Below are 15,103 nucleotides of genomic sequence, written 5' to 3'. Positions count from 1 at the left end.
ATCTAATTTAAAAAAGATGCAAATGAACTTATTTACAAAACAGAAACAGACACAGATATCGAAATCAGGAGCTTGGGATAAGAGAGTGCTTTAATTGTATCTGAAATGTTTTATATTTTATACAGAGCTGTGGTGTACATGGATGTTCATGATATGATATGCATATGATACAACAAATATCATATATCATAATAAATATATACGATATTTATTGTATCATATATCATATATTATCTTGGATATTATATTAACTTGAATTTGCTGCTTATTTCCATGCTTATATTATCCATAAATAATACTGTATTTTTGAATGTTTTCAGACTTTATATAAGTGAAATGATCAAATTTTGTGTGCCTTTCTACTACCTTTTTTTTGCTTGACATTTTTTTGAGATTTGTCCACATCGATGCATATAATTTTAGACCTCTGTATTAATATTAATATTAATTGAGGTATCTTTTTTGCTATTGATGGACATTTAGATTGTTTCCTATTTTTCACTCTTACCAACACTGCTGTAACAAATAATCTGATCTATAGCTCCCCATGCACGGCGCAAAAGATGTTTAGGAGTGGACTTGCTAGGCCTCAGGGCATATACACCTTTCACTTTGCTAGGTATTGCCATGTCTTTCCTCAGAGGGATTTTTCTGTTTTACTTTCCTACTAGCAGTGCCTGCATGTTGGTGTAGGCCCACATTTTTCCAGTCCTTGGTAGCATTATCTAGGCTTTGCCCTCTCTGCCTAGATCCTCAGAAAAGATGGGAGGGGAGTGGGGAAGAGGGAGGGCAAGGTTCTACAATTAGGAGGAGAATGTCAGCTCTGACGAATTTCCTGTGACATTTACTTTAATGAGGAAAAGATTTTATTCTCTGTTTTGATGAAAATAATATTTAGACTTCTGTGGGAAAACTGTTACATTTTTACTCTGAAGTAGAGGAGTTTTTTTTTTCCTGTTTACGTTCTTGGCAAATAAGTAGAATAGACCAATTAGCAAGCTAATGTCCTAAATGTTCACTTGCAGTAATAATTTTTAAATGTTTTAAAATAGCATGGAGCATTGGGTTTATTCTTATTGCTTTTCAAGGTTTTGAATTTGTTAAAATGAATTGAATTTAAAATGAGACACTATAATGAAGATTGATCATAATTATTTGCCACTCTAATTTGCATTTTGTAATGGGAAAATAAATGATGGGAAGTGTGTTTACCTTTTCAAACAAATAAGAAAAGTCACAAAGAGTAACTTTGGCCATTTTATGTTGTCTCTTGTGTTCACAGATGGGAAAAGAGAAATTCCACAAATCTCAACATTGGGGCTTTTGCAAAAATGTTAGGATGCTGGTGAGTGAAGATAAACCAGGAATAGGTGGAGAACTGCTTCTCGGACAAAAGGTAAACCCAAAACATAGTGTATTTCCTAAAGGAATGGGAACTGCTTCACCATCCTGGGTGGCTTTTGATAAACAGGTAAGTCACATGACATTGGGAGAAATGCGGTCTTAAAATGTTACATGTACTAAATATTAAGTAGATGTGAGAAAATAAGAGTCCTCAATGTAAATGTAAATGTTCATCTGAAATGACACATTTTAGAACAAAAGTACCCTAAACAAAGAAAAGTTATCCCTGCTCCTGTTTCTGACTAGCTACATTGGCTGCAGGATGCTTAATGTTCATCACCTTTCTTGGCTAATGCTTATCAACCTTTCTCTCATCTCCTGCCCTGGACAGGATAATGTCCTTCTATAGACTATAAGAGTCTGGTCAGACTGCCACTTTTGCTTAGTGATTGCCATTAACTGAAGAATTTTGTTTGATTCTGAATGTGCCATTGAATACAACGGGAGAATGCCTTCTCTTCTTTTCTCCATACTAATTATGGTTCCTCATCCCTGAGGACCATAGGGTGACATGGCATGAATTGTAGAAGTGAAGGAAAGAGGTGCCATTATTAGACAAGAGTCTGAACTTTTTAGTGATATGTGTTTGTATACATAACGTATACTGGCATATTGACAGTTGTAGAAGGCGATCCTTTTGAGTATCTTAAAAAGAGACTAAGATCAAAGGGAAAAAACCCAAGGTGACCAGTTATTTCCCACAAGGCAGCTATATGGATATGCTCTGTTTATCACACAACCTTGTATCACGGCCCCATGGTCTGTTCTCCAAAAAGGAACTTGTTATTAGATTATTTAGGTCCTGTAATTAAAAAATAACTCAGGACTAAAGAATTCAAACCGTAGTATGCTAAGTTTACCAGGAAGTTTTTAGCAGCCTTAGCATGGATTGGTTGGCAATACTTTGATTCCAACTAAAATGTCTTCAAATTTGGTAGAAGTGACATATCCCATGTCATCTGAGTTAGGGTCAATCAATTAGAGCACATATTTCTTTTGAAGCCCCATTCTGACACTTGTGGAGATCTAACAGACCACGGGAATGCTTCTTTCCTGGGAAACCATCTCTACTTTGAAAGTGGACCAATATTTCTTCTTGTTTTGATTATTTTCTGTACCTGGCTTAATGCTGGACCCAGAGTTCAGAAACAATTTCTGGGCTGACTTACTTGGGTAGATCATGCATGGCTTCCTGTTAATATCAATCTTATAGGTGTTTGCACATCATCATTCTAGAATATTTAATTTGCAAGGGTCAAAAAAAAGATTCTATTTTTACTTCTTGTGTCAAAAAGAGGGTATTGACAATAACGTAATCCACCACTGAATAAATAATGTAGGCCACCATATATTAAACCATTCTCTTGCATTTAAAGTTGAAAACTCATTTTTTTTCATGTTTTTCTCGGTATTTAATATGTGCCTTTCGAGCCTATTTTATAGCCCTTTAATTACTTATAAAATTATGTAGAATATTTCATGAAGTTGGAATAATTTTAGCTTTAAACTACTTGAGAAAATGAAGAGCTTGCTCATTTCAGGCCTAACTAAATGCGACATAATTCTTTCAGTTATTTTGTTTGGTCAACTTCAATTAAATTTTCATTGAGCTTTAAATGAGACACTAAGACTATGAAATATTTACGTGCTCTGATGAGATTGTGAACTGCAGATTGGATCCTGGTTATTACCCAGAGCAAATTATAAAGCACTTTCTGCATTTGTGGTTCAACAAAACAAGTCAACACCTGTTAATCATTTTTCTTGAAAATGAGACACTTTCAGCTCGTTGCCAGTTTTTCCAACAGCTTTTAATCATAGCAATATACCTAGGGTTCCATTCTCAAACAGTACAAAGTAGAAATAAAGGCAGTTCTTTGGAAAGTGCATCAAAATTAATATTTGCAGTAGATGCTCTTGGTGCCCACCCAGACCCATGATAGGGGTGGGGCACCCCTCCCCCACAGCTGCAGCAAGTGCTTTGGCAAACAACTCACACCTGTAACCCTCCATGGATTGTTGCTCTTGGCCAGTGGGCATTGCATCACCCAGAGAGGTAACCTGGGAGGTTACACTGGCCCCTTCATCACAGGACCGGGTAGCAAATGGCTGACTGATTTCTCAAGGGTAAAAGGCTGAGCTTCTTTAAGGTGGGACAAGTCTGTGTTGTGATTTAGGCTCATAGCCCCTTGTGGCGTTAAGCCTCGGCAAAGCTTCACGTGAGAATGCATCCTCGCTTGGATCATTTCTCTTCCTTTGGCTGTTCCCCTCACTCCCTTACAGGTTTCTCCCAAGAGTATGCCCTTAAGAAATCACACGCACCTAAATCCCTGTTTTAGGTTCTGCTTCTATGCAGCCCAACCTAAGACAATGTTCCAGTTTCTATCCATAATTCTAAAAGTGACCATCAAAGTGCTCTGCTCAGGCAGACCATCAAATTACAAGCAGAAAAGATGCTATTTGCAGTCACGCAAAAGAGCCAGCATTTATCTTCCTGCCTGGCCCTCATGGCAGACATTTCTAGCTATTTATCTTTTCTTCACTCTCCCCTTCATTCTTATGGAGAGAACACTAGTTTTATTCAGGCTGGAGACGTGCCCACTTACAGGTGTTCACCTCCCCCAGGCTCCGTGCAGCTAGGGCTGGCCACTTGGCTCACTTCTAGCCAATGATATGTGAGTTAAGGTTTCTGGGGTGGGGCTCCTGGGAAAGGTATTTTTCTAATTAAAGGAGTCAGGCTCAGCTGGTATGTTTTTCCTGCCCTTCGCCCTGCCTTGTTTTCCTAGGGCCCGGATGGCATCATGCAGCCACTGTTTCAGGCCTGGGCTGTGTCTCTCCGGACTTCTTGTTAAATGAGAAAAATCAGCCCCTATTTCAGAGGTTCTCAACCCAGGGAGGCGTCTAGAAATGTGTGGAGGTGTTTTAAGTGGTCGCAATGACCGGCAGCAGCACCGGACTAGGATAAAGCAAGTGGGGCACTTGTCTTGGGTACAGAATTTAAGGGGCACCCCCAAAATTCAGTAATCCGCCAGATAATATTTTAATGAACTATCTTAAAAATTAATGCAAAAAAATTCAGGTTGAACAAAATGCCGGCATGTTATAATAAAGACAGGATCAGTAACCGCCATGCTGAGCCATACTGGAGCCTGGGGCAAAAAGAAAAATCAGTAGCACTGATTCCATATTTGTTTAACATGGTGGTATTTTGTTCATCATGGATTTCTGGCATTAGTTTTGATGTTTTAAATTGCCTCGCCCTAGGGCCAGACGTGACCCAGAGGTGCTGCTGCTATTTGAGTAGCTGGGGGCCAGCCTTGTATTAATATTTGGGGCAACCCCCCACCGGGCAGAATATTCTGCCTAAAATGCCAGTACTGCTCCCATTGAGAAACACAGTCCTAACTTGCTTAAAACCCTTGGCAGTGGGAGGATTTATGCAAATAGCCAAACATAATTTTGCCTGATACTGCACCAACTGCCCGAAGACTAGTCATTTCGTTGAATTCATTTAAATACAAGCAAGCACATATTCAACCAGTGAGTTCCAGTCGTCATCCCAGCACCTCTACCAGGAAGAAGCAAACGTGGATGATTGTTCTCATTTTATAAATGAGGAATCATTGGCAAGAAGTGGGGCAGGAGTCAGGGTTCTGATTGTGGCTTTTTCACCTTATGCGTCTGAGCCTGAGTTTCCTTGACCGTGATGTGGGGCTTGGCTAGCTGGTTGCTAATACCCCTTTACCTCTAGCAGTCTCTACCTAAGTCTTGAGTCTTAGTCTGTGGCGTGTAGTCTATGACTACGGGGAAATTCATCCTAGAACTGAGCCCAGACCCTGGATCTCCTGGCCTGGGGCTCTTTCTAATTACATCAGGCACCTACTGCTTCATTGTTGATTGAAGTTGGGCACTTAGTAGTTTATAATACGCCGCCGTTGCTATCGTTACCTGCTTTTATAAAAAAGTCAGACTAGTTAGAAATACTCAAATGACTGAATGTTTTTTAATGACTTTTATCTGGATGTTAAGCATCATTTACATAGACTCTACAATTATACACTCATTTCTCTTCATTTGTCGATGGCTCCTAGTTAGCCTAATTTGTTGGCTGATTTGCAAATGACTCTATTATAGTAAGTGGCAGGATAAAGGTTGATCCTATGGGGTATGCATGCATTTAGAAATATTTCGTTTTTTCCATCTACTGTATACATAATAATTATAATCAAAACTACTGACCACAGAATTAGAATTTTAATAACTTTGCATTCATTGACATTGAGTTTATGGTGAGCTGATTATTTAGTACTGTGTGGATCTCTATGCTTTGAACAATATGGAAATAAAAATTTAAAGTATAATTTGATCTCTTGGGTCACCTTGATGTATTTTTTTAATTGAACAAGTTGGTTTATTATTCCTTGCAGTGAGGGAAAACATATACCCTGAGTAACTGTGGGATGTCTAAGTAAGCAGGTGTTAGAAAAGACTTACTATAAGATTTGGGCTTGTGTTAGGTAATTTTGGAGAGGATCGAAGGAGGTGAGGCCTTGCTCTGGATTGGGTGCTCTCAGGAAGCGGGGGTACTTCTATGATTGTGTATCTTTTTTTAAAAATTGAAGTATAGTTGCTGTACAATATTATGTAAGTTATAGGTGTACAATATAGTGAGTCACAATTTTTAAATGTTATATTCCATCCATTTACAGTTATTATAAAATATTGGCTATATTCCCCATGTTGTACAATATATTCTGGCAGCTTATTTTATACCTAAGAGTTTGTTCCTCTTAATCCCCTACCCCTGTATTGCCCCTACCCGCTTCCCTCTCCCCACTGGTAACCACTAGTTTGTTCTCTATATCTGTGAGTCTGCTTCTTTTTTGTTATAGTCACTAGTTTATTGTGTTTTTTAGATTCCACCTATAAGTGATATCATACAGTGTCTTTCTCTGTCTCACTTATCTTACTTAGCATAATGCCCTCCAAGTCCATCCATGTTGCTGCAAATGGCAAAAATTTTCATTCTTTTTTATGGCTGAGTAGTATTCCATTGTGTGTGTGTGTGTGTGTGTGTGTGTGTGTGTGTGTGTATACACACCACTTCTTCTTTATCCATTTATCTGCTGATGGACACTTAGGTTGCTTCCATAGCTTGGCAATTGTAAATAATGCCACTGTGAACATTGGGGTGCATGTAACTTTTCGAATTAGTGGTTTTGGTTTTTTTTCAGATACATATTCAGGAGTGGAATTGCTGGGTCCTATGGTAGTTCTGTTTTTAGTTTTTGAGAACCCTCCATACTGTTTCCACAGTGGCTGCGCCAGTTTACATTCCCACCAAAAGTATACGAGGGTTCCCTTTTCTCCACATCCTCACCAACACTTGTTATTTGTTGTCTTTGTGATAATAGCCATTCTGATAGACTTGAGTTGATATCTTATTGTGGTTTTGCATTACCCTGATGATTAGTGATGTTGAGCATCTTTTCTTGTGCCTGTTGGCCATCTGCATTCCTCTTTGGAAAAATGTCTATTCAGTTCTTCTGCCCATTTTTTATGACTGTGTATCTTAATAAATCTCATTTATGGAGACAGCAGACTAGAGTGAGGCTACATCTGTAATTGGGAGAGAAGCAGCCGTCACTCCCATGAGCTAGGACAGGAGGATATTTGGCATTTTGTGGCTTGGACAATGTTTATGTTCTGTCTGTGTTTAGATGTAGCTATGGAGTGGTCTGTTTTTTTGGTCTTGATCCACTGTGGTCACAGAGCGGCCTTGTCTGAGGATGGTATTTTCTGGAAGTGTTCATGTTCAGCGGGAGAACACCAAGGCTTTGCTGTAGCTGCCAGACCAGCTTGTAGCAGCACCAAGGCCAGCTGATAGTGCCAGGCTGGCTCCTGCATGTCAGGGGCTGCTTTTCTCCTTACCCAATACCAGCCAAAATTTTTAGTTTTCCCACAGGGGATCAAGGAGCGATCAAGTAGGCTAGAATTTTGTATGATTGGCAAAGAACAATACATGACTACAGATCCTTGAAGTTTTGCCTAAAGCCAATTAGGAATGTTACAAAATATAACCAGCGTATATAAAAATAAAATACAATTAAAAATTTAAAAATAACTAGAAAATGTGTCAGATACTATACCTTTAAACCATACCCAAAAGGTCAAATGAAAAATTTTCCATAGGTTTATGTAACTTTCAGATTATCTGAAACCTGTTAGAATCATTTCATAAAAGACACCGATATGTATAGTTATAACACAATGTGATTGTAATACATTGCCATTTAAATCCCATGTTTTAGGTCACAATTACACAATCTTTAGCTACTTAGCTTTAAAGATGAAATCAAAAGGCTTGCCTGAAATCAAACATGTCATACCCCAAATTCTCAACTGTATATTCTGCATCTATTTCTAAAACACAAAATTACCTTCTTTAAATTTATGTTAAACTGATAAAGTTTCTAATTTCATCATGCATTATGGCTTTCTTTAATCTTTTGAAATTCAGAAGGCATTTAATTAAAACCCCCAAATCTGGAATAAATGTATTTGGAATAAAAAGAATGAGGTTCATAAATGAGTCTCTGACTGAAGAAGAGAGAGTTCTTCCTCCCCTCTTTTCTAAAACCTAGAGTGTGGTTACCAGGCAAAATTTTAAGACCCTCCCCTCAGGGTTAAACTTTTTATCAATAAGTAGGCCTGTGGCTTATTCTCATTAGCCCAAAGTTAAAATTGTCTTTTTGAGCTTAAACCTGAGTAGATACCACTACACACTCATTAGGATGGCTATAACTTAAAAAGACTGACAATACCAAGTGCTGACAAGGATGTTAAGAAACTGAAACGTCTATATATTCCTGGAAGGAATATAAAATGGTACTGCCATTTTCGAAGACAGTTTGGCAGTTTATTAAATAGTTAAATATATGCTAACACATGACTCAGTTAATTCCACTCCTACATATATTTCTAAGAGAAATTAAAACATACGTTCACGCAAAAACTTGTATGTGAATGATTATAGCGTCATTATTCATAATAGCCAAAAGCAGGGAACAACCCAAATGTCCATCAACTGATGAATGGATGAACAAAATGTGGTATAGCCATACAATGGAAACTATTTGTCAATAAAAAGAAACTACTGGTATATAGTACAATGTGGATAAACCTCAAAAACATGCTAAGTAAAAGAAAGCAGACACAGAAGACTTCATATTGTATGATTCCATCTATCTGAAATTCTAAAAAAGGCAAATATATCAGAGAAAGCAGATCAGTAGTTGCCTGGGGTTGGCAGTGGGAGAGGGAGTGTTTCGGGGGTGATAGAAGTGTTCTAAACTGGATTGTGGTGATGATCACATAGGTCTATAAATTTATGAAAAGTCATTGAACTGTATACTGACAAGAGGTGAGTTTATGGCATATAAATTACAGTTTAATATATTAGTCTAGGACTGCCATAACAAAATACCATAGACTGGGTGCCTTAAACCACAGAAATTTATTTTCTCATAGTTCTGGATGTTAGAAGTCCAAGATCACGGTGCTGGCAGGGTTGATTTCTCTTAAGGCCTCTCTCCTTGGGTTGCAGATGGCCGCCGTCTTGCTGCCTCTTCACATGGCTGTTCTCTGTACATACTGATTTTTTTTTTTTTGAACACAAAAATCTTTGTCATGTATAACATTTTAGTTCACAAATTAGGAACTGTTAGTTACTGTTTGATTTGTTGACTTATATTTTAGGCTGATTTATATTTTGATCTGAATTTTTAATCTATACAGTAACGTTTATTTATTAAAAAGTACTTCCCTCTCTGAATTCAGACCAGCCGCAGGTTTATTGGAAACATTTAAAAGATTATTTACCTTCCTGAATTTTGTATTTGCAGGATTCTACCCTATAGTAAGCTCACCTTTTTTTAACACTGATGGTGGGTGATGGTACAAATACTAACTATATAATCCTTGTTCTTTTTTAAAAAAATATTTTTGAAATAATTTTGTACTTACAGGAAATCACAAAAATGGCACAAGACAGTTCCTGTGTCTCTTTTCCCAGCTTTCCCCAACAACAACATCTTATACAATTATAGTACATTATCAAAACCAGGAAATTGACATTAGTATAATACTAAACTTGCAGACCTTAATTGAATTTCACCAGTTTCTACATGCACTCATATTTCCCCTTTAGTTTATAGTTCTATGAAACTTTATCACAGGTACGGATTCATGTAACCACCACCACAATCAGGACACAGAACACTGTATTCCTCTAGGATTTTGTTGTTTGAGTCTTTATTTTAATCAACTTTACTGAGGTATAATTTGTATATGATAAAATGTACCCATTTTAAGCATACAGTCCCATGAGTTCTAACAAATGTATACACAGGTAACCACACCCCAGACACCATATAGAACATCTCTACCACCCTAGACAGTTCCCTCATACCCCCTTCCATTCAGCCCTCCTCCATGGCTCTGACTTGCATCACCATAGTTTTGCCTATTCTTGAACTTCATATAAATGGAATCTTATAGTATGTCTTCTCTGGAGTCTGGCTCACTGTTTGGGATTTAAGATTTGAGGCACAGCTTTGATGCTGTGTATGTATATAAAGAAAGTGCAGCCAATTCACATGTAATAATTCACCATGGCAGATTTCTGGGTATTTTTATAATTGCTTTTCATTCTCTGGATTGATATTCCTTTATTTTTAAACATGCTGGTTTTTATTTTTTTCAAATAAATTGCTCTCCTAACTCCCTTCAGAGGTTTAAAAACATTTAGCATTGTTAATTTCTAAATTTAAACATGTTAGAATTGTTCATATCCTTCTACTTATTTTAATTATGCTCCTGTATTTAAACACCTATTCTGAGTATGAAATTCATTGTGCTGTTTAGTGTGGTAATAGTTCTTTTAATAAAGAGGATTCTTCAGGGACACATGTCATTATCATAAACCTTTTATCAGAGGTACAAATAATTGAGGGCGCATGGCCATTCATTCTAGGACATCAGAAATGGGGAGGTGGCAGGGAGGGCATGAATTCCACATTATATTATTGAAAGGGGGACAGAAATGTTTATCTCCATTCTTTTTTCAATGTTGTCCCATTTCCTTTTCTTATATCCCATCTCTCAACCTCCTTAATCTTTCCCCTTGCATTCTTTTGACCTCTTTCTCTATTTCTTTTTCTCTCTTATTGGACTTCGTCTGTCTCTTCATCCTCATTCTCTTTCCTTTCATGCATTTTTATTCATCTTCCATCATGTGTGCCCTATTTAACTTTCTTCCCTTTGCCTACTTTGTCTTCCTCTGTTGCAGGCCTTGCAATTGCTGACTTCTCTTCTTAGGAAAGTAGAATCATCATCATTATTGCCAGGGTCTTTTCCTTTCCCTTTACCTCTAGGATTGAACCCAGGGTATGTATGTCTCTCCAAATGGAGCATTGTTTGAATGAACTCTGTGTACATTGGTTGGGGTATCCCTTGGGAACATGGTCCTCCTGCAACACCCCTGTAATGGGAGGCTCTCTGGTGTAGTGGAGAGAGCAAGGGTTTCAGTTAGACAGATGGGTTCAGAACCTGGATTTACCATTTATTACCTATTTCATCTGGGCTATGTTTTTAACCTCTCTTGGTCTTAATTCCCTCATCTGTCAAGTAAGAGTAACAAACCTATCTTAGAGTTGCCATGAGCATCAAATGAACAATGCACATCAAGTGCCCAGCTCATCGTATGTAGTCCTGAAGAATTAACTCTCCTCCTTTGCTTAAGGCCTGGCTTATTTTCTTACGTGGGGTAGGGAGGGCGGTGTTCCTAGGGGAAGTGAAGCAGAAGCTGGGACTATCCCAGTCATCACCTGTGCTGCAGGATTCTTGCATTTTTCTTTGGCACAAATTCTGCCATATTCCAGAAGAATCAGTTTGGAGATGCCACCATTGAGACCAGTGAATTCTAAAAAGTAGCCATTAAGCTATCGATGCATTGCTCTTTCCAGTTGTTCCCCAGTGTTCCATTTATTCTGTGGGTATTAAGTTAGTTTAAAAAGTCTTCTATTGTTTAAGAGAGTTTGTCATGTGTCTTCTATTTTAGCAAATTCACTTAATGGTCTTTTAGGGGAAAGGTGATAAATAACTACATTTATTATTGTTTTACTTTTTCACTATTCTGAACTAATAGCAGTCAGTAATAGACTACTACAATTGTATTTACATTCCGATTATTCTAAACTCAAAGATTTTACACCATTGTCATCTAGGTTCTAGAAACTTCATGTAGGCCCTTTTATGTTTAATCAAAGTTTTACTTCCTTTGTAGTCTACCCTGTTGTTGCCCTCCTTTTTAGCCTAAAATATAAAATCTGTTTTTGAGTGTATTTTATTCTATCTCTGGTTCTACTTGTTGAGTTTTTTCATCTGGTGTTTCAAGGCATTTATTTATTTATTTATTTTAAACTTTTTATTGAAATATAGTTGATTTATAATATTTTATTAGTTTCAGGTATATAACATAGTGATTCAATACTTTTATAGATTGAATTGCCATTTCAAGTTATTATAAAATAAATAATGGCTATATTTCCCTGTGCTATACAATATATCCTAGTTGCTTATTTATTTTACACATAGCTGTTTGTATCTCTTAAAACCTACCCCTATCTTGCCCCTCCCCCTCCCCACTGGTAACCAGTAGTTTGTTCTCTATATCTGTGAGTCTGTTTGTGATATTAATTCATTTATTTTATTTTTTAGATTCCACATATCAGTGATAACATACAGTATTTGTCTTTTTTTTGACTTACTTCACTAAGCCTAATACCCTCTAGGTCTATCCACATTGTTGCAAACGGCAGAATTCCATTCTTTTTTATGGCTGAGTAGTAGTCCACTGTGTGTCTGTATATATCACATCTTCTTTATCCATTCATATGTTGATAAACACTTGGATTGCTTCCATATTTTGGCTATTGTAAATAATTCTACTATTAACATTGGGGTGCATGTATCTTCTTGAATTAGTGTTTTTGTTTTTTCAGATACATACCCAGGAGTGGAATTTCTGGATCATGTGATAGTTCTATTTTTAGCTTTTTGAGGAACCTTCTTACTTTCTTCCATAGTGGCTGCACCAATTTACACTCCCACCAGCAGTGTACAAGGGTTCCCCTTTCTCTACATCCTCGCCAACATTTGTTATTTGCAGACTTTTTGATGATAGCCATTCTGACAGGTATGAGGTGATGTCTCATTGTGGTTTTGGTTTGCATTTCTCTGATGATTATCAGAGCATTCATTTTTACATTTATGTTTGAATTTCAAAAATAAAGCTGTTTTTCAATTCTCGTCTAGTTGGCTTTTACAGTCAGCTTTATTAATTGAAGCTTTGGTTCTTACTGATATGTAATGGGGATAATATTATTAATGTGTGTTCCCAGCTTTCTCCTTTTCCCCACACCCTGCCTGCTGAACAAAAATTTGTCTTTGCTCATTCCACTTCCCCGCCCCCCCCACCCCGCTCCATCCTCTAAGGATTCTTCTGAGTTTTTCAGTCAGATTCTCAGGCTTTGGGGGATGCAGAAAAGGGAGAAGGGCTGGAAAGAGCTGAGGGGAGGAGAGAGAGAGGGAGAGAGATGTCTTAGAGCTGATGGTGAGGAAATGTGAGACTGACAAGACTTGAAAAAGAGAGGAAAGGCATTTTTGTGAGAAGTGGAGATGTGGAGTATAAATTGGATCACCTTTAGAGTTTCTTCAGGGAGCTAAGGTGAGACAGAGTTTTCAATTGCTGTTGGTTGCTCAGCCTTTTCTTGGACTATATTACCATGCTGGGCCTGGTCCACATTGGCTCATTATTTGAGTTACATCTAAATGTTAAGTCACTAAATTATATATTTTTGTTTATATTTAAACAAGTAAGAGAGCCACCATTACCCTCTGTCACTGATCAGTTGACCCCAGTCCTCTCTTGTTTCCCTCTAAAATCTCCCTTTCATCAGTCTCCTTTCGAAGGCCACTGCTGCTATCCTATTTCATATCTTTCATCCAGAGAGTAGCCTCTTCAGCGCCATCCCTGCCTTCAATCTGATTCCCCTTTCAACTGCCCACTCTGCTACAGGGTTAACTTTCTAAAATATTTAGAGTCCTTTGACTTAGCTTTGCATGGCCTGGGGACCACCTGTCTTTTGGCTCTTGTACCTTACTCATCTCATCTCCTCTGCCACCCCTTCCCCACTCAGCCCTCAGCCACACAGAACGGACCCCACATACCATATACTACCATGCTCTTGTAACTTTGTACATGCTGTTCCCTCCACAGAGAATGCCCTTACCCACCTGTCCACGCACGCAGTTGTTCTTTCATCTCTCAGCCTCGAAGACTCACTTCACTTGTCACCTCCACTGTGATGCGTTCTTCTTGATGCTCTCTCAGGTGGTTCGCACTTCCCCCTCCTACTGGAGCATTTTCAAACCCCTGTTAGAATAGCCCTGTTACTCTTCTCTATGTCCTTCACTGAGCTGGAGTGTGGTGGGGATCTTCTGGCAGTTCAGGACATAATGCTTAACCTCTGAAGGTGGCCTCTGATGCTAGGCAGTGTGGGTTCTAACCCCAGCTGTCCTATTCTCTTATCTCGAGACCTTGGGTAAATTATTTAACCTCCTAAACCTTGATTTCTGTAGAACAAGTATCACGATATTACCTATTTTAGAGCTGTGTTGTGAGGAGTAAATGAGATAAGAGTGTAAAAGAACTTAACACATTGCCTGACCCATTATAACTACTTAATCAGAGTTGGCTATTTTCATTTATCTTTGAATTCTCAGAGCCTAGCACAGTGCCTGACACATCACAGGTGCTCAGCGATGTATACTGAATGGCTTTGTAAGAATATTATTTTGTCTCTCTCTCCTAATGGCTTTTCACTTTATCTCCAGCGCATTATAATTATTTGGAGGTACCATTCCCTGTTTTGCAATTATTTGCATATAGTCTAATCTCCCTTGACTGTGTAATCCTTGTAGCTGGAGAGATTGTTTTATTGAATGCTGTACCCTCCGCATAGAGCTTTGAACTCAGCAGGTGCTCTGTAACTGGGTTGGTCTGTGTTACTTTGCTTTTGATACAGGAGCCTTTCCATATCAAGTATCCATTTTGTGATCTCAGCTGTTGATGCACTTTTGGGAAGTGACATACTTTGAAACCAGTAGGACAATCTAATGTACAGGGGAGTCCAGTTTATTGAGTAATTATTAGAAGTATAGAATAGATTCTTTCGATTGGAGGAGAACATAAAAGGCATCTTATCTAAGCATCTTTCTTCTCACTCTTTTGGGAGGAATCCAGCCTTTTAAAGTACATAATATCTCAAAATGATGGCAAGAAAGAGTGTTTTTGCCTCAGGTCCCATTATTATTCCCTCTGAATATATATATATAAAATACTTGGTAAATTTTATATATATATTTACCAAATATTTTTCTTTGTCTTTTATATTGTAGGTGCTGTTTTTCTTTTGTATCTTTAATATTGAATATTTGAATATTCATTTTTCTCTATTCAGTTTATGAAACCCCATGATTAGCAATGGGATTTCTGTTGGATAGGGTTACCCCCTTCTTCTCAACCTAATTATTTTTCCAGGAAGACTTATTTTTAAGCAGTGGGTCTGAACCTCTT

The 15,103-nt window shown here is 37.9% G+C and overlaps 1 protein-coding gene across 1 annotated transcript in view; it reads left to right on the top strand.

The window, feature by feature from the left end:
- The first annotated feature begins 1,282 nt into the window (after positions 1–1,282).
- Positions 1,283–15,103, top strand: part of EFHC2 (EF-hand domain containing 2) — a 153,181-nt gene continuing 139,360 nt past the window's right edge. The window contains 1 exon segment of the mRNA XM_057537632.1: positions 1,283–1,471. Within this exon segment, the coding sequence (XP_057393615.1) occupies positions 1,283–1,471 (189 nt within the window).

Source organism: Balaenoptera acutorostrata, chromosome X (assembly GCF_949987535.1).
Source record: "Balaenoptera acutorostrata chromosome X, mBalAcu1.1, whole genome shotgun sequence".
Taxonomy (NCBI): Eukaryota; Metazoa; Chordata; class Mammalia; order Artiodactyla; family Balaenopteridae; genus Balaenoptera; species Balaenoptera acutorostrata.
Note: the sequence above shows the minus strand (reverse complement) of the source record. Positions and strands in the feature narration are given on the sequence as shown.